This window comes from Leuciscus leuciscus (genome assembly GCF_965113295.1).
Source record: "Leuciscus leuciscus genome assembly, chromosome: 7".
Lineage (NCBI taxonomy): Eukaryota > Metazoa > Chordata > Actinopteri > Cypriniformes > Leuciscidae > Leuciscus > Leuciscus leuciscus.
The window spans coordinates 11373732-11395751 of NC_138731.1; the positions used below are offsets into that span (position 1 = coordinate 11373732).

Consider the following 22020-nt stretch of genomic DNA (forward strand, 5'->3'; position numbering starts at 1 on the left):
TTTTCTGCCTGTTATATTGTTTTCATTTAATTTGTATCTATTTTGTCTATTATTGTTTGTTACTGTTTTGTATTTGTTATTGTTGCATAATAATAAATCCATATTAATAATAAAAAAAAACACATCCAAATTAATAAAGGATCCCAAAACAAGTCACAACGAAAAAGCCCATTTACGATTTTCTTTAACATTTATTACAAACATACATGCAACATTTCCAATTCAAGAGATACAAATGTGAAATAAAATATTTAACAAAATAAACAAAATAAACACATTCTTGCTCAGACGTGGACAGGCTCTGAGTTTCTGTCAGGTTGGTGTTGGACTTCTGGCTTCGGGTCAAGTCTCCAGCTCAGAGCTCTCAGCAAGTGTGTTATTTCCTATCCAAAACAAAGAGTATAAGAACAAGTCAACTCATGAATGTTTTTTTAGAACTAGAACAGAATTGAATTCTGTTTGGTTTACTGATTCTGTTATTTTCCTGTTTACTACAGGGATGCGGCTTTAAAACAATCTGTATAGTATCAAGCGCTATATACAGGGTTTCTGCAGGGTTTGGTCAGTCAAATTTAAGACTTTTTAAGACCTTTTTATGACCATTATGATTGAAATTTATGACCTACACGAATTACGAAAAATCATTAAAATTCCTTTCAAAAGTTTTTTTTTTTTAATTGACTTTCTTTGAAAGTAACAAGATGTATTATTTAAATGCCTAAAGACAGCTCCAACGCCTTCTTACCCAGTGTGCAATATGCTTGATACTGATTATTTGCAACAGGCTTGAGCCAACTACTAAACACACCATCTTTGAGCCATGGCTCGTTAAATGTACACTTTCCCATTGTGATAGACCGGGAGATTTCAGTTAGGGCTGGGCAATATGGCCAAAAACAATTATCACGATAATTGTTTTATATTAGTCAATATCGATAATTATCACGATAAATGTCAAATCTTTATTTCTTTCAAGTTTAAAGGCAGACTGTTGCTTCTAAGTGAAAGTTGTAGAAACCAGAGCTTTAATTGTGGTTTTAAACTAACTTTACTCTTTATTGTCAGAAAATATAATGACAAACACTTGCTAAAACAGGTGAACATTTCACAAATCTGAGGTAGGACATTCAAACATTTGTCATTTGTCCTTAACAAAATAAATATCTTTATTGGGAAAATAATTACTTAGTTTCTGCATGTGCTAATAGGGGCCAAGTCTTGAAACAGGTTTGTGTTGCCTAACTTTGATGGCACGTATCTTCAGGAAATGTATGAAAAACAGTAGCCTAAATACATTATTAAATACTGTAAATATTCCATTAGTCCTTTAATACATTATCAGCACTAATAATATAATAAAATTCAATATGTATATCCCACATGGTGCAGTTAATATTACTAGGCTAACGTTACAGTAAATCCATGATAAATGATGGGAGATTGTAGACGGAAAAGCCTTCAGACTGTATCGTTGTGCAGAGTTTCTCCTGTTGGTCAGCGCTGTTTAATCTGCCTTTAAACTGGTTTAAATCACTGAGACAGTGTGTTCTTCGCTGAATTCAAGCACTTCTCACTGGATCTTGTGACCGAGACCGATCAGAGTAAACGCATCAGTTCTATTGAGCTTGCGCTGTGCTGCCGTTTGGACTTGGAGCCGAGCGGGTAAATGGTTCGTGTGGCGCGCGTTTCAAATGAGCGTTCCGCTTTTGGCGCATTTAACCTGTGCATTTAACATTATGCCGCCAGCGCATTTTCAGGGGGAAAAAGCAATGGTAGAACCAACGAATGAACGAGCATATCAATTTAAGACGTGGCTAAATGAAATTTATGACCTTGTATGGAAAATCCGGACGTTTTTATGACTTTTTATGGCCTAAAATTCTGATTATTAAATTTAAGACGTTTTATGACTTTTTATGACTCCGCGGAAACCCTGTATATAAATGAAGGTGATTTGACTATAACAAGAACATTACAATGAACACAAATTTGAAAATCTCACTACAAATAATCCAGAATCTAAGACAAAAGATAATAATCCTACTCTGCCTGTTACACTTCCACACACCTGAAACTGATCGTGTGAATCTCCTCAGCTTCTCCAATCTAGTGTAGATCACGATCAAACCATTGATGTTGTAACATCTGCTCTAAGCTGGGGCGTTTTGTTGGATCCCGGGATAGACACTGTCCAATCAAATCCCTGCAGTCTGTTTTAATAAGGAGAGAGCTGGTTAGTCATGACCATGTGACCTGGCATTTTCGCTATATATAAAAATTCTGACACACTTCAACCGTTAAACTTTCTATACAAATTGTTTGCTTTATGTGTGTGTTTATCAATGTTCTCATCATTATTCACTCACATTTGGAAAAGTTGCGGTTCTCAAATGTTACTTTGGCTTGTATGATTTCCGTTCTATTAAGAAAAGGAAGACATGCGTTCGACACCTCGTACATCAACACTCCTAGAGACCAGACATTTGAAGGGACGGCGTGGAATCGAGGTTCTGTCAAGACTTCAGGTGGGCAGTAATCCGGAACTCCTGTAAGAAACACATTTGCACATCGTTGAGCTTTTTTTTTTTAAGCATCATCAAATAATTAGTAAGTCACTAGCTTCAGGTTTCCACACTCCCAAAATGCTCACCCTTGTATATGTTGCTCTCGTAGCCTTCACTACTAAATAGCTGACCGCAGCCGAAGTCTATCAGCTTGAGTTCTAGCGTGTCTTTCTTCAACAGGAAATTCTGTGAATGAATGTCATTATGGAAAACACCATGATGGATGCAGTGTTGCACTGCTTGCACAGCCTGTCTCATGACGACCTGTGAGAACCTGTCATTCCAAGGATCACGAGTGATTGAGTCCAGCAATCTCTCGCAGGGCTCCGGATACTCCATAACCAGAGTGAATCCTCTAGGCTCTTCAAACCACTGGTACAGTTGTATGACGAAGGGGCTTATGGATTCTCGCCTCATCATCATCAGCAGCGCCACTTCTGTAACGAGAGGTTCGGGATTCCCAGGCTAGAGAGAAGAAGCAGACAGAAGGTTAGCTGGGTAAAAATCTGAAGAAAACATCATTTTGAAATGTACTTTTCTTTGATCTTTTTAGATGCGTTCAAAAGAGCCTTTTCAGCTCAAAGTTATTTGGTGCCTCTAGGCTTATTTGTTGATCACATTTATACCTAATGCTTCCTACGGGTGTATTAACTACAGTAATCTGCACTTAAACAACTCCATACACATTCAGGTTTTGGCCAACTTACAATATTAAGATAAAGATCGTTGTCAATCTTGCGCATCCGCTTGATGGCAACCTGCACACACAAAAAAAACATCTTATTAAACCATCTGTAAATTGTTTTAAATGTGTTTTGATGCATGCAAGAGCAAAATGTTTGTACAATTCAGTAAGATTTACCTTTTTGCCATCAAATTTGCGTGTTCCCAGGAACACCTTGCCATATCCTCCGGATCCAATCATCTTTTCCACGTTATAGAAAGACTCAAAGGACTCTGAAAAACAAACAGAAAAATGTGAGACAATTATTAGCTTGCTAGATCCATTGTTTTATTGTTATTTGTATTGTTTTAACTTGACTCAGTTATGCATGAAATAGCAAAATCTCTATCTGTAGACTTTACACTGCCCGGCCTTATTTCAGTCTCACCTATTGAGCTCTTGTTCACTGGAGAAGCCTCCACGGCACCCTGAGCAGTTCGGCACCCTGTTGGCTCGACAGGAACTTGACCCGGCAGCGGAGGACACAGAAACCCTTCGAGGCTGTCGGACCTGGACAAACCCTGTTGCTTTGGGCTCTCCGATCCATCGCCACTCCACCTCCACTCGGAGCAGTACGAGCCTCGGCTGCTCAGACTCAGCGACTCTCTACACATCCTCTCGACATGGGTCTCAGGGCGGGGTGAGGACCAGGGTGAGGTCCAAGCTGAGGATGACGTGAAGCACGGAGAAGAATCTCTGGAAGCAGTTCTCCAGGATCTGGAGTGGCCTGAGGATGGAACATTTCAGACATCAAAAACTGTTGCTAGATCCATTGTTTTATTTAAAAATTGTCAGCGCAGGTCGAGAAAATAATATTATAATGGGGGAAATCATTTTAATATTCTGTAAAAACAAGCCTTATTTTGAGTGGAAAACAAGATAATACTGTTTAAAATAATGTTGGAGAAATAATGATTTACCATTATGATCTGGAGCGGGTGATGATGGTTCAGGAACAGGATCAGCTGGAGGAATAAAAGGCTCCACAACATTCCTGGAACAGCAGCAGAAAACAGCCTTAAAAGCCTTCCAGAACCTGAGGAAACAATCAGGCCTCTTCCAACGTCCTGGTGAAATGAAGAAAAAACAAATGAAAACAACTATTAGACCCGTCTGTAGTTGCAAAGTTACTTATAGTCGACAGAATGTTCAAAAGGGACCATCAAAATAAAGTGTTACCGTTACTTTAGTTGACAAATCAGACATTGAAAATAGAAATACAAACTAAGCCATTAAACTTCTTTATTAAAAGCCTATTCTGACCTCTGCGAGTGTGTTTAGATGAAGTGGACGGACGTCCATCATCTGGGTTCCCCTTCGCCTTCGTCCCGTGAGCCTGACCTGTGGACACAGAAACAGAAAACTCAGATATCCAGGAAGATCCTGACTCTGTGTCTGGGTCGGGTCTGGCAGAGGTGGACAGTAACAAAGCACATTTATTTGAGTACTGTACTTAAGTACACTTTTTGAGCATCTGTACTTTACTTGAGTATTATTTTTTCTGGAAACATTTTACTTTAACTTCACTACACTTGAAAGTCAAGTATCGTACTTTTTACTCCACTACATTTCTGTCAAGGTCCTTGAGTAGAAAGTAGTTGGATTCTGACATCAATCTGATTTTCATTTTCAACGTTGGGTTTGGTCTTCTAAATGTCATTGTTTTGGAGCACACTAGCTTATAACAGTGGCTGACATATTCATACTAAAAGCCAAAAAAATTTAAATAGGGCACTATTTGAGGGAACAGCCCGAAACTGGGTGTCCGAAACTATTGTGGACGTTATTGAGAGCACTTATTCAATCTCTCATTCAATCCCACTACAGGAACTGTGTTCTAGAAATACATTTCATATTGATATGAGGGCAGGCAGGCATAGATTCAGAGGCATAAGGTACTGTAAGTATTACAAACAACAATAATAAAACAATGCATTGACATTTACTTTTTACTTTTGATACTTAAGTACTTTTAAAAACAAGTACTTCTGTACTTTTACTTGAGTAAAAATCAGTCTTTTCAACTTTTACTTGTAACTGAGTAATATTACTTTCACTCAAGTAAGGAAATTGTGTAACTTACTTTGTCCATCTCGGGGCAGCGGATCCTGATCACGGTCATCAGAATCGGGTCTCCAAACCTCCTGACCACCAGCCGTCTGAGGGAAAGCAGCTCTCCTGGATCTGGAGTGATCTTAGGATGGATATTTCACATATCACATAGTTAGTTATATTTTAATAATAATAATCAGTAATCAATGTCTGTGGTCAATTACAAATTTTTACTTCAGTTAAGTTACTCAAATTCAAAACTTAATTTCGCATGCAAGGAATCAGATAAATGTGATCAAATGGGTTCTTCAAATTAATGTAGTCAGTCATTGTACAACATCATACCATAAACCATAAATGAACAATTAAAGCACTCACCTCCTTCGCCCATCATGTGAGCCATCTAAGTTAACGTATATCCTCCAAACTGCAATACAACAAAACACAACACAACACAACACAACACAACACAACACAACACAACACAATACAATAGAAATCTCCTCAGAAATAAAAATTTTCACCCCTGAAAAAAATATTAAACAAACAAATAAAAATATTCTCCGAAATTATATAACGCTTTCAAAAATGTAACTCTATATAAAGGATATATCCCCCGATGTCCTTCTACAATAAAAGTCTCCTCAGAAATCCAGAAAATAGCTTTGAAAGATCAAGTTTTGTGTCAGCAAAGTCTCAGCAAAAAGTCTGTTAATTCTCCTCGTCTCTCAATCAACAGACAGCGGTCGATCGTGAAGTGCGGATACATGCAGATTGCAGAATTCATAAAATGCGTTACTATTAGCAACTAAAATTCGAATCACGCACGCGCACATCGACTCTGATTTATTAAAATTTAATGTTGACGTTTTCTTTAATATGATATTCATTCTTTCAGACCAGTTTTATTATTAAAACCCGTGGAAAAAGCCACAAGGGAGAATAAATCGGACATCATATAAATTAATTAAATTGGCCCCTTTCCGCATATATAACCATCAAGGCCAATCAGCTTTCAGTATCACTAATGCGTCATCCAACCGGTTAGTAGTAGTGGTGAAGAAATCCAAATTAATTCTCTATTAAAATTGTTCACAATTGCTACCCTGTTAAATATAAACTTACTAAATTTGCCCCCATTAAATATCAAACTAAAACGACAGATTGCATTGTGGGTTTAACCTGATGCAGCAAAAGATTTGTTGATTACAGTGAAACTTTTTTTTTCTTTGCTTACAAAAAAAAGTCTGATAATTATTAAAGCGTTGCAGTATTTCTTGACCAAAGTGCTTCTGTAATATTTAGTGTATCTATAGTGTATTAAAGGTATACATTTAATCACTTCTGTGTTTCCTGGAAATGGACCCTTCAACCTTTCCATTATTATCTCACCAGCTGAACTATAATGAGCATATATGTAATGAGCATATATAAAAACTATAATAACATATATACAATGTTATAAGACTGCAAATAATATTTCCTCCCACAATTTCTCTCATCTTAAATATATATTATAACTTTTTCTCACCCAATTGAATTTGATCAGAAGGGATGTGTAAGCACTATTATTTGAAAAACGTCTCTGTTTTGTATTATTAAAAGCATTGTTTGACTATACAAGGGTAAATATTTGATCATTCTACTATGGTATTTACCAAATGTTCTTATGCATTAATGCAGTAGTGGTTCTTCACTTTCTCTAGACTCAACTCACTGGGCCCATTTGGAGCAATCTGTGTCTATGTGCTAATATAATATACATCTAGCCTCTAGTATAGAGAGAATATGGTTGTTCATATCCATACATTTACTGAATAGACAAGTATATACAGTATATATATATTATACTGTACACACACAATGGGCTTACATTCAAAAATGACTATGTAAGACTAAAAAATGACTTCATATTTCCTGATTGCTAGTTTCCCCAGTGTTGCTGTGGGTTTCACCAGTGTCCTCCGCACATGCAGGTATAGTTAATCAGGAACTAGAGGCTATATTGTGTGTGTCATCTCTGTGACAGACTGGTCACCTGTTCAGGGGGATTTTCTACCTTTGGCCTGTGCTAGCTGGGATTAGCTCCAGCTCCTGGATATTTCAGGCATACAAATGTGGTGTTTTTTTAAAGGTCAAAAGATGTAATTGGACATAGTGAAAACACAAACCTTTATTTGTCCACTATAACAGAAACTGTGGTTCAAAAACAAACAAACAAACAAAAGACTGTCTTCATGTACCGGTAATGTACTTAACATTGAGTGAGAGTAATTTGAACATGATCTTCAGGCTGCCGGGTGTGTGGCCATGTCCTCTTACTGGGAAAAAAGTAAAAACAACAATCAATAAATGAGAAATGTACAGAGGTGAATTAAGTTGCCATGTCGGTTTACTTATTCTTACCAGGATGGACAAGACAACCAATGCACCAACACCTCTTTATGTCCCTCTGAATTAGGTAAAAATAAAGAGCCAATTACTAAAAAAATCATCATTACATTTCAATTTTTACATATCACTACATATCATTACATATCATTACTAAATTTTTAAAGCATTTAACGTAACTCATCAAAAACTTTTAACAAAGCACCACGGAAAGCCTCCATCCTCATGTGTCATTACTGTGGTCCAGCAACACCCCCAGCACAGAGACAGAGACAGGGGAAGCTGCAGGTCGAGGGATGTACGTAACGAAAGGTGGCGTGCTGAAAGGTGAATGCTACTACAACAGAAACTAACCCCTAACCTTAACAGACAGCTTTCACCACCACTTAAAAAGACCTTTCTCCACAAGCAAAGCTCCAGCATATCCGCACTACAGCAGGTTTTGTCATCAAAGCATGAAATCTGAAATTTGAATTCCAATTCATCATTTAGGATTCTTATCATCTTAACCAAAACTGACCCATAAATGCCACTCAGACTGAAGAGCAACTTCAACAACTGCTGTTAACATATTCAGAAGCAATGGAAATATACACCTGAACTCTACATGTTATATAGTTAGATTATATGTTATATTCACTGTAGTAATGTACAGAATATTTTAAATTAATATATGAATTTACAATTCTTCACCTTATTAATCATTGTTTGTGTATTGGTGTGTGATCTTCTAACCGTATGCTCTTTTGCACTGCCTGTACTCATACTGTAATCAGTAAGCAAATATGAATTCCATTCCAGATGTTTATTTTTTGCAATAAAGTACCCTACACATTAGCATACACTGAATGTGGAGTTCTTAACATTACAACAGAGCTAAATATTTTTGGGATACTGATCCATTCATAGTTTGAGCAAAAACATAAATTAATGACTTTATAATTTTTTTTGGGTGATTTTCCTTTTATTGTGACAGGACAGTAGAGAGATGACAGGAAACGAGGTGGGAGAGAGACGAGGGATGGGATCGGGAAAGGTCCACGAGCCGGGACTCCGGGCCGCCCGAGCGCAAAGGCGCTACATGTCTGCACTGACCACGAGGCCATTGGCGCCGACATTTAATAAATTATTTAAATTAATGTTCTGTACATGAAAACTTCGCCGGTATTATTAACACACAACATTAACAGATTGAAATACAGATTAATGCCAACCTTTCTCAGACGCATCTTGGGTACAAATTCCACTGGAAATACGTCCAGAGACGCATGGAATGGACATTCTGTACAAATGTAAAATCTGATTAGAAATGAATTAATTACTTAACTTGAACAGAGAATGTCTAAAAGTTAAAATGCAAAACAATTTTTAAACATCTAAAAATCTAAACAGCACTGAAACAAATATAAACATCAATATTATGAGAACTTTCCAAATGGATGACAATGTGTAATAGACTAGCAAAGAGCTAACTGTATTGTATAACATTTTATACCTGTGTCTTTCTCATTGCTGCCATGTTGACAGCTGACTTGCTGTGAAGTAAAACAAAACTTTTTTTAGCCTTAGTTCAAGTTCACATTGTTCCTTGCTCATTGTACTGGCTTTAGCCAAAGTCATTTCACTCAGTGGCCATCTTTGAAATGCCTCTTGGTAGGGCTGTAGTCAAGACCACCTTTGTCGAGTCCAAGACCAGGACTAGTCGAGTCCAAGTCAAGACCGAGTCCAAAGAGGTTCGAGCCAAATCAAGACCGAGTCCAAAGAGGTTCGAGCCAAATCAAGACCGAGTCCAAAGAGGTTCGAGTCCGAGTCAAGACCGAGTCCAAAGAGGTTCGAGTCCAAGTCAAGGCCGAGTCCAGGACAGGAAAAAAAAGTCTTATGCATGACATTATCAAGACAATCATTTTGGGTTATTATTTGTTGATCTAAAAGCAAAAACAGTGTCACAACACCCAGGATTTTTAAGTATAGAAATTCCCCTTGATATCATATAATCTTCTTATCTAAAGAAAACAGAATGATGACATATGGTGATACCTCATAATAGCAGTGTTAGAACTGATATACAAACACCAACCCACTACTGTTACCACTGCTAGGTACTAGTACTGAGCATTTGAGCAACTAAATTACAATATAGCTTCACTGCAGATGTACACAGTAGTGTAGAAAAGAAGTGTCTTCATGTGCAGTGAAGCTATATTGTGGTTGGTATATATATATATGGTTGGTTTATGCCTTCCCTGAAAAAAATATTGTATTGTATTATATTGTTATTTGGACGTGGGTTAATAGGAAAGACATTGTATTTTCAGAAAACATTAAAGTTTGGTTAAACAACAATGAACACAGTGTAATTTAAAGGACAAGTTCGGTATTTTACACTTAAAGCCCTGTTTACAGATCGTATCTGATGAAATAGAACGGTTAAGATTAAAATTTGGACACATGCTCCTGTCCCGAGAATTTTAGGTTTATTTCGCTTCCCCCCCCCACAATGGTTGTCTATATGCACTGGAAGATTCCGTCCTAAAAACACATTAAACTTTCGTTTACAAAGACGTGAAACTCACCGAGTGGTCAGGGGGTGTTCACTGATATGTTCACTCAAAAATCGCTGAAAAAGATGCATTCCAACAGGTTTTATCGTAGTTTTTGTCCAACTCCATTGACTTGCTGTGAGACCGCAGCACCTTTACGGTATTACTCCGCCGCTTCTTCTTCTGCTTCTTCTGTGTATTCAATGAAATGCCCGTGGTTTGCTTGAAATTGGCAAAGGTGCATTATCGCCACCAACTGGGCTGGAGTGTCTATTATTCAAGCTCTCAACGGAAGAATCACGGGTGTGACGCGTTTGGCAAAATAGGTCCACAAAAGCGAAATAAACCTAAAATTCTCGGGACAGGAGCATGTGTCCAAATTTTAATCTTAACCGTTCTATTTCATCAGATACGATCTGTAAACAGGGCTTTAAGTGTAAAATACCGAACTTGTCCTTTAACATATGTTCTTTTTATTTGAGGACAAACTGCAGAATTTTATCAGGTGTTTAAGAAATTCATAAGAATAATTTTTCACAGTATACTTAACTGTACAAGCATTTGTACAACGGTGTATTCTTCAAAAGCTTTTTTAACATGAACTATAACAGGAAAAACAAATCTGAGTAAATTATCGACTTTTAGAGTGTAGCATTCTGTCTGCAGGTGAGGTAAGTACAACTATTCAGTTTTACAAAAGTGTTTTGTTACACTTGAGAAATATGAGGGAAGGAGAGCATATCCGCTCCTAAACTGGCTCTATGGGGCCTCATAATGAGCCCTCCAGCACTGAACACTCTTTCAACTGGTGCTGAAGAAGCAGGTACAGAAAGCACTTTGACAGCTAGGGCATGCAAATGACGGTATTTGTCCTTGTTTTTCAACCAAAATACAAGGGCATCCTGCTCTGCCGGACAGCTCTGAATATCCTCCAGGTATGTATGTACCTCACTTTTGCCAGGAGCCGTGGACTCTTGGCGTTTGGGGGAGAATCCTGTGTTGGTTCTGTGGGTTCCTCACAGATGTCCAGGTCCACTTTCTTAGCCTGAGCGATCAAGCTGTCTGGAAAAAAAGAAAACAGAAGTAAATTTGACTCACTTCTTCTTCCACTTCAATAACCTTGCAAATACACTGTACTTTAAAGGGGGGATTTTGAAATAAATACCTGTTAGTGACTTCTGCAGTTCCTTCTTAGTATTTTGTATGGTGGTAGCACTGCCACTGGTTCTGACATCCATCTCAGCCCAGTTCATCCCGAACTGGGGGTCCAGCATCGCTCCCAGCATGTATATGTTGGTCAGTGGCCTACAGAGTCTCTTTTCACTATCCATTTCTGTTAAATGAGAATGTAGCTCGAGGACAGTAGGGACAACCATGCTGATGTAACAATTTTGTCACCCTCGGTCAATTCAGTGGCCTCAGCAAACGGTCCAAGAATTTGTGTAAGTTCTCTACACTGGGCCCATTCACGTGAGCTGAGGACAACATTCTCAAAGTCCACTGAGCACATCTGAGTTAGAGCAGTATGATCTAATTCGATGACTGCTTGTATTTGTCTGAATTGCGAATTCCACCTCGTGACATTTGAGACTGGAATGCTTTTACCACTTCCAAAAACAGCCTCAAATCGTGCCACTGTGCAGCAGACTGGCAAGTTTGGCCATTTTTGAGATTGCCTGAGACATCACTTTTACTTCTTTCATCCCATCCCCGATAACCAGTTGAAGACTGTGGGCAAAGCAGGATAGCCGTTGACGGGAACCAAGAAGAAAATCTGTATCTAACTGTTCCCCAACCATGTCCTCCTCATCCTCACTGTCATCTGAGTGGTCTGCCATAATGACTTTAAAAGCCTTCTTGGTGTTAGCTGCATTATCAGTGATGATAAAATCTACCTTATCACTGATATTGTAGTCATCTAGTATTTCATCAAATGCAGCTGAAATGTTTTCAGAGCTGTGACGCCCTTTGAATCTCCTGCAGTCCAGCAGGTAGGCGTTCAGAGAGTACCCACTGGCTGAAGAGTTGAGAACATGAGCTGTGACTCCCAGGTAAGATCTGACCATATATCAGCAGTTACAGAGATTGATTTCTGATCTACCAGACTGGACTTGATGCACTCTTTCACTCTCATCACTAGTTGAGGTATCTGTTTGCTGGTTATTGTTGTTCTGGAGATTGGGGTGTATCTTTCATCCATGGTGTGTAAAAAATGTCTGAAATGTTCATTTTCCACGATTGATATAGGTAGACAGCAGCCAATGATAAGGTCATGGATGATCGAAGCATGAAGAAGCATTGTAAACTTGAACTTGCAATGGTCGCTGCTGAAATGCATCATCAATCATTGGCTGTGAATCCCCCTGTTGAAGTCCTTGGCGATACTCCTGCAGGCTGGAGATGGAAATACAAAAGCATCTATAAGTGTTGGAACTGAATAACAGGCAGATAATAAGCTTTATTTAAAGAGAAGTGAAATCTGTATTCCCAATCATTCATTAATGTCCACTCCATATACTGAGAAAAACTAAATAAAGTTGTGTCTGGATCGTCAAACTATTAGCCTAATAAATGTCTTTCAAATGGCATTCAAAGCTGTGTCCAGACACTGACATGAAGGGAGAGCCAGAGGGATTTTGGTCAGCTCCTATCTCTCTGAATGGGGAAACATCCAATTCTCCAAAACTGTTAAATTATTACATTTAAGATAAAATTTCAGATTTGAAATCACCAATAAAATTTGACAACTACAGTCTCATAAAATGTTTCCCCTACAGTATAAAGAAAAACAAAAAACTTTTCAGACTGGAGCAGCCAATGGGCATGAGCGTCATACACACGAATCTCAGAATACTGTCTATTTCTAGAGCCACCGGAGCTTCTAACGGCAGTTGGGATGACGTGTTAACTTTTCTAATCAACACTTTGCTCTTTTATTTAGAAGATTGGATTAATTTGCCATGTTGGGCATTATTAATGAGTAATAGAAGTGAGTCTTTGCTTCAGCCCATCTTCTTCTACTCACCATTCTGGTTTTAATACGACTCCCTCTATCTCTCTTCTCTCTTCCATTTCCTTCATCTTAAGTGCACTGATCATTCTTTTCTTTACCTGTTTCTTCATCTCCTTTGCCTGTTTAGTCTTTTTTTTCACTTTCATGTCTCCTTCCTCAACAGGTCTCTCTGGTTCTTCCTCCCCACTTTCTATCTGTTGTTCTTCGATCTGCTCTTCATCCTCCAGTCTTTCCATTTCTACATTGTTTTCCAGTATAATGTCCTCTTCATCTTCTACAGTCTCTTTCAAGTCCTGCCTTTCTGCTTCATTACCTTCTGTGACCTCTTGTTCTTCTTCTGGACTTAAACCTTTAAAAAAAGTACCATTAAAGTCATATATATATATATATTTTTTTTTTTTTTTTTTCAGTACCATTGGTTTGGCTCATTTCTTGAAACAGAAATTACATTCTCAAAACTCTAAGATCATTTGGCAAAACAGTCTTACAGTTCAGCACAACACTATAGCTCACTTGAAAAAGCTCATATCTCTCCCAAAACTGTTCACTCATGCTTCAAAACTAAATTTCCTTCTCATTTAAACAGTCAGTGCCCCCAAAATGCTTCGTCCCTTTGGCATTGTGTAAGCACTGCAAGTCAAAATGTTTAGATGTTTTGTCACTATGGCAGAGGACCATTGAAATATCCCTCAGGTCCACCTTTCAGTCTTAGCCCAGTCCTTCATTGACAATGGTTACTGTACTGTTTTTTGTCTAGCTAACAGAATACAATTGTGTATAAAACTGAAAAAAATAAATAGGATTTTAGGGTAAGAGTAGCCTCCAAGGTTTGACATCACACACTGCACTCATACTGCCAAGGAAATTGTAACCATTATCATTCACACACATAAAATAACTTCCATACATCAGAGTAAAAAGAAAATGTTTACAGCATAATATACTGTAATATAAACACACAAACAAAAAATGATCTGCAGCCTACAGTGCAGTAAATAAAGCTGGAGTTTCACAACTAACAGTTCTTCAGTGGTCGCTGTCCTCACCCTCCCTCTCCTGGCCACCGTCCTCCTCACCCTCCTGGCCATCCACACGCTGCTGTCTGTCTGGCCACAGATTCTCGTCCACATCACAGCGTATATTCTCCCTTGCGATGCAACGAGGGAAGAAACAGCGTGCATGTCGCAACCATCCCCTACACTGATCTCCTGTAAGATCCTCACACGCAGCGTCCATTGCATGGAGCAGGGACCTCTGATCTTGAGCCCGATGCTCATACACTCTCCACCTCCAAGCGGAGAAATACTCCTCAATAGGATTGAGGAAAGGAGAGTAAGGTGGTAGGAACACCTTGACCATCCTTGGATGAGTAGTGAATCAGGCCCTGATGAGCGGGCCACGGTGGAAATTCACATTGTCCCATACAATGACATATTGTGGTAGGTGAGGCCCTACGAGACCTCTCTCATTTTCAGGGATCAAATCAAAATGAAGGCAGTCCAAGAAGATGAGGAGGTTCTGTGTATTGTATGGGCCAAGACTGGGGATGTGAGTGGCCACACCATTCTCAGATATGGCAGCACACATAGTTATATTGCCCCCTCGCTGGCCTGGGACATCCACCGTGGCCCGGTGGCCAATAATATTATATGGTGTATACATACATATATGATATTCATGGTATTATGTTCTTGACTAATTTTGACAACTGAACAGACTATTGTGCATGTAATGACTTATACAATGAAATGACGCTGACACGTTTTGGAGCGAACAACCATTAGACTGAGAATCAAAAATCAGTTTAGATCAACAAGATCTATTCACTTGGGAATTGTGCTAAATGTAGGCTACCTGTACTTAATCATTTGCAAAGATGTACTGAGACATTGAGACATGTACTTAGACATTTGCAATTTGATGAAATGAATGAGAAATTCAATTGTGTTGTGAACAATTGCCAAGTGGTTTGGAGGTTTGTCCATGTTATTTTGAGAATGTCATTTCTGTTTCAAGAAATTAGCCAAACCAATGGAGAAAAACTGTAAATAAAGTGTAGTTTAACATAGAAACTTGTATAGCTACAGTATTTAGGTATCAGTGCTTGCAAATACAATTTACCCTGTAAAATATACTCACAGAGGATGAGCATTTTGTCCATCACCATATGTCCCTCAGGTGGGAACTCAAAGGGACACTGGACCTCCGTTGTCCACTTATGGGCCTTCGAACATTTCCCTAGTAGAAGAAGAGGAACATATCCCAGAGCTTTCAGCTTCTCCATCTAAAATATAAGAACGTCAAACAGTACAGCTTTTAAAAATGGTTCATAATAATTCTGAAAGAAACAGTTAAAAAATATGCTAAGCATCATGTGACTCCAAGCCAACATGTGTTTTTTCTTGCTTGAACACAAAAACAGATTATTATTTATATTATACCATAAGGAAGGCTATTCAGACTGTTTAATTTCAGAAAAACAAAACAAATCAAGGTTTCTGCTAAAGTTGAGTATGACAAGCTTTCTGCTTTCAATGAACATCAGTTCTCTTGGTAGCCATATTTGCAAAGCCTCCAAGCAACTTTTTTTAGGTTATGCAAGGCTAACTGCTATTTACTTGAATGGGGAACTCCTGAAATCTCCAAACATATTGTAAAATTAGCAATAAAATCTGACACGAACTGTGTCATAAGATCAAATAGAGTTAAAACTGTAAATTTTGATTAGATTTAGTCATTGTGCATGTGCAGTAGTTCTCCTTTTACCGGGAACCAGAGCTTCTAATGGCAGCTGCAGTGATGTGTGACTTTACCAACAGCCTATTAGCTCTTTCATTTACAAGAGTTCTGTCCATTAGTGGCACATCAGTGGAAATAATATGAATTTCTTTTCTTTTTTTAACTGTCAGTTTACAGGAATTACAATTTATTCATGATCATGTAATATATTATGTTTATGTACTTGTATGTAAAACATCTTTATATTGTATAGCCTCCTCTTATATAAATGTTTTAGTTTAGAACAAAGTGTGAGGTAATGAAATTTGAATGTTGAACTTTGCTTACCATGATGGCTAAATTGTGAAGGACTTTGGATTGATTGCGTGATGCAGCTGTGGGTTTAGCCACTGATGGGCTTTGTACGGTGGCTGAGAGAGCTCAACGCGCTGCAACTGAAGAAAACACATGCAAATAGAAAAACACCTACAAATTAAGAAAACATCTTCATCAGTTTCACAACACATGTGTGCTCCAAATACTCACAACACAAACAAATACAGAAACGCGCTGCAAATAGAACAGAACACAACGGAAATGTTTCCGGGGAACCCAATAAGTGACGGACCCGGCTGGGAAATAAATTTTGATTAGATTTAGTCATTGTGCATGTGCAGTAGTTCTCCTTTTACTGGGAACCAGAGCTTCTAATGGCAGCTGCAGTAATGTGTGTTTTACCAACAGCCTATTAGCTCTTTAATTTACAAGAGTTCTGTCCATTAGTGGCACATCAGTGGAAATAATATGAATTATTTTTTTTTTTTACTGTCAGTTTACAGGAATTACAATTTATTATGTATTGTTATGGACTTGTGTGTAAAACACCTTTTGTCTCAACAGAAAAAACTGAGACAAACTAAATCCAGAAGAACTGCGGGAACGTCTCCAAGATGCTTGAAGAAGAAACCTTCCTGCAAAGCTACAGTACTGTGAAAAGTAGCCCACTGGCACTTGGGTCCGTGTAATTTTTGATCATTTCATTTCCTGTTTGGAATGGAATAACGAGAAATGAAAACCAGCTTGTTTATTCGTTTTTTAGTTTAGTTTAAAAAACGAAAAATGAGATTTTGGCTCGATTTTTCATTTTTCGTTAGTGGTTTACAAATCGTTTTTTGGGTTCGATGTTTTATTTGCACACGTGGTCGCCGCTGAAACGCCCCTTTCATCTGATTGGTCAAACCGCTCCACCTTCAGTAAGCTACGAGCTTTTCTTTCTGTCAGGCAGAATAAGAGTCAGTACGAGTGCGGCACTGACAAATGCACTTTAATAAAATAATGTCTGAAACCACCACTCACTGTTAACTACACACAATATTTGAAGCAGAAATATGTTGCTGGTCACGTAATTCGTGCTGCTGCGACTTGCAAGCGACCCCAATAATGTGAACTACAGTATATGACAGATTATATTAGCATATTTCCCATTGATAAATACAGTGCAAATAGTTCCGTCTCTTTGGATAAAAGTGAAGTGGAAATAAAAATCAATAATAGGCTGAACTGTACCATGATAATATGTCTTTAACATTTACCACTCTAGTCTTTTATTTACACCAAAAGGCAGACGGGCGTGTGTGACACAGCCTATATGGGCTATAAATAATTTTGAAAATTGAATAGAAATAAAGTTTATATTTTTTAATATAAGCATGTGTAGCCTACTCAGTTCACATGAAAAGAAAGAGACAGAAAAGAGAGAAGCCAGAATCAGTGAACGTAAATTAAATACTGACAAAATTACCAGGTTTGGGATTAATTGTTATTATTATTATGAGAAATTGACTCCGGCTAGAACTTTGATGCTTCACCAAACTCAGCTCAGACCCTCAGACTGGTCTAACTTGCTTCTAACTGGTCAGACTTACTTTCCCAAAAAATCCATCGACTTGCGTTATCTGAGCAATGAAGGCCGTAATACTTAATGCTGTCCACTAGAGGGAGCGACAGGATAATAAGTCTTTTCTACTCTCTTTCCCTGTTTGCATCAGTTTAAATGACAAATAAATGCATGAATTTCATTCATAAATAGGCCATATCTGTGTATCCACTCTCTAGTTTATTTTAAGATATTGTTATTCACACTGGTTTTTGCATTTAATGTTTGTCCATCCAGAACTTTTATTTGTCATGAGCGCTGTAGCCTACTAGAAAAAATATATGATTCAACAACACAAACTCTGTTTTTACTCGGCAAATTTGTTTTTCTTTCAAGTAAGCTATAGCCTACAAGTTATCCTGCTTTTTGCCATGGCTTGCCATACTAACCAGAATAAACAATATTTTCTCCACACGAGATGTTTAAAAACCCTGCATTTAGTTTTTTGTGAAGACGAGCGCATATCTTAAAGGTTCCAGTTCTGTTTAGGCCATTGTAGTTTGTAATGCTTCACAAAGGAAGTCCATTTGTGCGGTCGTTGGCGTTAAACGAAAAGGACATTCTGAATATGAGCCGACTGTAACATTAGGAATTGTGTAATAATCACAGATTATGAACAGATGTTTTACACAACAAGGATATATTCCCATTGGGTTGTTGTTGGGTTTTCATGTTTAATGGGAACTTTATAGACATAATGATTTTTATACTGTAGCCTACAAACTGTATTATCCCCTAATTCTAATGTAACAGTTATGGGTACGGTAGGTCATCTACGGACATCTAATGTTACGGACATATTATCATGATACAGTTCATCCTATTATTGGTTTTTATTTCCACTTCACTTTTATCCAAAGAGACGGAACTATTTGCACTGTATTTATCAATGGGAAATACATCATGCTAAAATAATCTGTCATATAGGATACTATTTTCACTGTAGGAACATTTTAATGTAAAGCAATTTCAGACCCCTCAGCTGACCCCTCTCGATGTGGAGGAGCATCCGGACCCCCGGACCCCCCTAGAGGTACCAAGCTCCACCAACAGAAAAAATGGTGGAAAACACATTAGGCTATATGATGATCTATAAAAAAAATACACATTTAATTATCTTATTATTAAAATACATTATTATGATTTTACCATCTCCGCCTCCTTTTGAGCCTGGAAAAACCCTGAAATAGGCAATAGGCTTCTTGTAAAGGTATTACTATTTACTAGTAATTAGAATGGTATTTCAGTGCACTTAACTTCTAACTTTTGGGAGTTGATCAAAACAGTTCTCTTTTGGATATATAATAACAATGAGATATTCTGTAGCCTACTGATTATCAGTTTGTCGCATGTTTAGACCTTGTATGTGTGTTGCACAACACATGTTGCACTTGGCGATCACGGTGGGGATTGATATGGTAGTGGACCATGATGGTCATAGAAGAAGTGAAGGAGCAGCCAGTACCCCCCAATTATGGTGGGGTAATTCGCACTCTGCTTAAAACAGTCAAATCCAACAATATTAATCAGCGAATTGTAAGTATATGATCAGTAACAGATGTGTAAAAGATGTTTGAGTTACTGGAAGTTTTTGTGTAAGTAGGTCACTCTCTCCTCGTGCACTGATAAAACGACGACTGGAGAGACCATGAAACAACATTTCACGAGGGAAAATGCTAATATAAAATCGATTTCTGGTTACAATTGTGAAATAGTAACTTGAACATGTACCCAGGATCGTGTTTAACAATGTTAGTGTGAGAAAAAGTGTATTTAATTTTAAATACTGTTTTAAATTTGATATGTAGCCTAGTTAAAAAAAAAAAAAAGACGTAGGCCTACTTCCCTCGAGGCGACGACATCGGATGACATCACGGCCATCGATCGTCGTGTGGAATGTTGTTTTCCGATGGAAGTGCCTCAAGAGGGAAAATTATTCTGTAAAAATAAATTACTGAGTATAAATGTATATAATCAGCCTGAATATGAAACCAAGATCGTATGTGAGTGTTATAAATCAATTATATTTTACATTTTAAAAGAATGTGTTTCCCTGGTGGGGTACGATATCGATAACGTCACGTCCATCGATCGTCGTGTGGAATGTTGTTTGAAATAGAAATATCCTGATCCTTTTTAATGAGAAATTGAAGAAATATATCATTGTGAAAGTAAGGAGCACAAACAGTTCCTTTAATCCATTACTCTAGGGCTAGGCCGTGTATTGAATGATGTGAGGTTGACATGAATATAAAATAAAATACACAATTCACTAATATATTTATCTTTTGTGCCAAAGCTCTGGGTTATGAGATACTTCATCAATAAATCATGAGTGTTAACTTAATAAAGTTTTTATGAATATTTGTTGTTAAGACCACATGTATTGGATGGTATATATGAACATATTTATGTATAATATATCTACTTATTTATTTATTTTGTGTACCAAAGCTTTGGGTTAGGCTATGATATAATTTCTATGTTAGTCCATCTATTGCACATGTCAGAAATTAACCAAATTATGTTTTATCTTTATGTCAGTCTTTTTACATTTCCAGAGTGAAAATGTAATTATGGTAATGTAAAATGTAATGTAATTATGATTTTGTATTTGTATATATATACGTACATACATACATTTGAAGGTGAGAAGGGCGTGCGCCTAGCCTGGTTAAAACCAGACCATTCTCAGTAGTAACTGAGTTATGGTCTGGCAAAGCTCCATAGACAAATCATTTCCAAAGGGGCGTCACCAACGGACGTCGCTCAAATGCCTCTCGGCTCAATTGGATAAACCTAAAACTCCAAAAACCAATCAGAGCGATCGTCATGTGTAAAGCCATATGCTGCGTCCCAATTCGCCTTGTTACACTACGCCATAAAAGTATACTCTTTTTGTGAAGAAAATTTATTTACTTTTGAATGTGTAGCAAAAAAGTAGGCAACTTTTGGACATACTACTTCGTCATCTTTATCGTACGGATCTGTCACGTGCATCCCGTCATGTAAACTGCCCTGTCAATCATCTTGTCACAGATAAAATCCTCTATTAAATCGAATTTAATTTCCTACCGTTTCGGAGAGAAATGTAGTAGCATGTTCATCTGCCAGTGGGTCTTTCTTGGAGACTGTCCTCATGTGTTTGCAATTTGAATATAATAATGCTGCATTTAAAAGTTGGTGCGCTTCACCAACGGAGTGGACGTCGCTCAAATGCCTCTGGGCACAATTGGATAGGCTAGACCTAAAACCAATCAGAGCGATCGTCATCGTGTAAAGCCCGCCTCAACGTTTCTGATTGGTGCCGCGATTTCCACGGCATGGAAATGGCCTTGAATGAGCTCTTTGCCAGACTACTTGCAGAGCAAATCTAAATTTGCCGGAAGTTGTCTGGGTTTTCCCAGGCTAGCGTGCGCCGCAACCAAAGACCGAACCGAGCCAGCCCGAAGCTCTTAGTCGGACGCACGGGCTGGTAAGGGAATAAAAAAAATCGAAAGACCATCTGTCCACTGACCACTTCGAACAGGCAAGAACCAGACCAAGGTCATGGACGCACGCCTCCCACACTCCTGAACTGTTCCTTGACCCGACCTCCTGATAACCATTTCACAAGTTCACACTTACAAATAAGTCAGATAATAAATGGTATGCATATTTGGGTGCACTTTTGTCCATCATAAAAATAATTGGATTCGCATTCAAAATGCAAGCATTTTGAGAGGTGTTTTGACAATTCAGAGCCACCGAATGACGAATACGAAAAAACGCATACAAACATTTCGGACTCAGTGTGCAAGGATCTTAAGCTGCGTAGCTTAAGGTTGCACACTGAGTCCGAAATGTTTGTATTCGTTTTTCCTCCAATCATAAATCCTCTCCTGTGGCCTCATGGGAAAGTAACGTGTCCATCGTATGTGTAGCCAGTGGCGTCAGGTACTGAGGGAACTGTATGAAACTATTATATAACGTTCGACTACGCCACCCGGTATATACCGGGAACTATCAGCCCCAAATCAGGGAGCGCACAGGTTCGTTACCAAAAGAAATGGGTAAGCAGAGAGATAGGCCAGGGAATATCA

The 22020-nt window shown here is 38.1% G+C and overlaps 2 protein-coding genes and 1 long non-coding RNA gene across 3 annotated transcripts in view; all 3 read right to left on the reverse strand.

Moving 5' to 3' along the window:
• Window positions 1-222: 222 nt before the first annotated feature.
• Window positions 223-2417, reverse strand: LOC309503567. Its single transcript, XR_014207737.1, has 3 exons — window positions 2367-2417; window positions 2069-2210; window positions 223-383 (listed from the first exon to the last, which is right to left on the reverse strand). It is a non-coding gene; the product is annotated as an uncharacterized lncRNA (long non-coding RNA).
• Window positions 2418-2621: 204 nt separating this feature from the next.
• Window positions 2622-3940, reverse strand: LOC309502608 (serine/threonine-protein kinase pim-3-like; the record flags this gene model as incomplete). Its single annotated transcript, XM_082175016.1, has 4 exons — window positions 3677-3940; window positions 3427-3521; window positions 3272-3322; window positions 2622-3029 (listed from the first exon to the last, which is right to left on the reverse strand). The coding sequence occupies exons 1-4, from the start codon at window positions 3900-3902 to the stop codon at window positions 2622-2624; spliced, it is 780 nt and encodes a 259-aa protein (XP_082031142.1). The 5' UTR covers window positions 3903-3940.
• A 3555-nt stretch (window positions 3941-7495) lies between these two features.
• LOC309503487 (uncharacterized protein) overlaps window positions 7496-22020 on the reverse strand; it is a 68943-nt gene continuing 54418 nt past the window's right edge. The window contains exon 6 of the mRNA XM_082176329.1: window positions 7496-7661. Within this exon, the coding sequence (XP_082032455.1) occupies window positions 7595-7661 (67 nt within the window). The 3' untranslated portion in view covers window positions 7496-7594. The remainder of the gene's footprint in view (window positions 7662-22020) is intronic.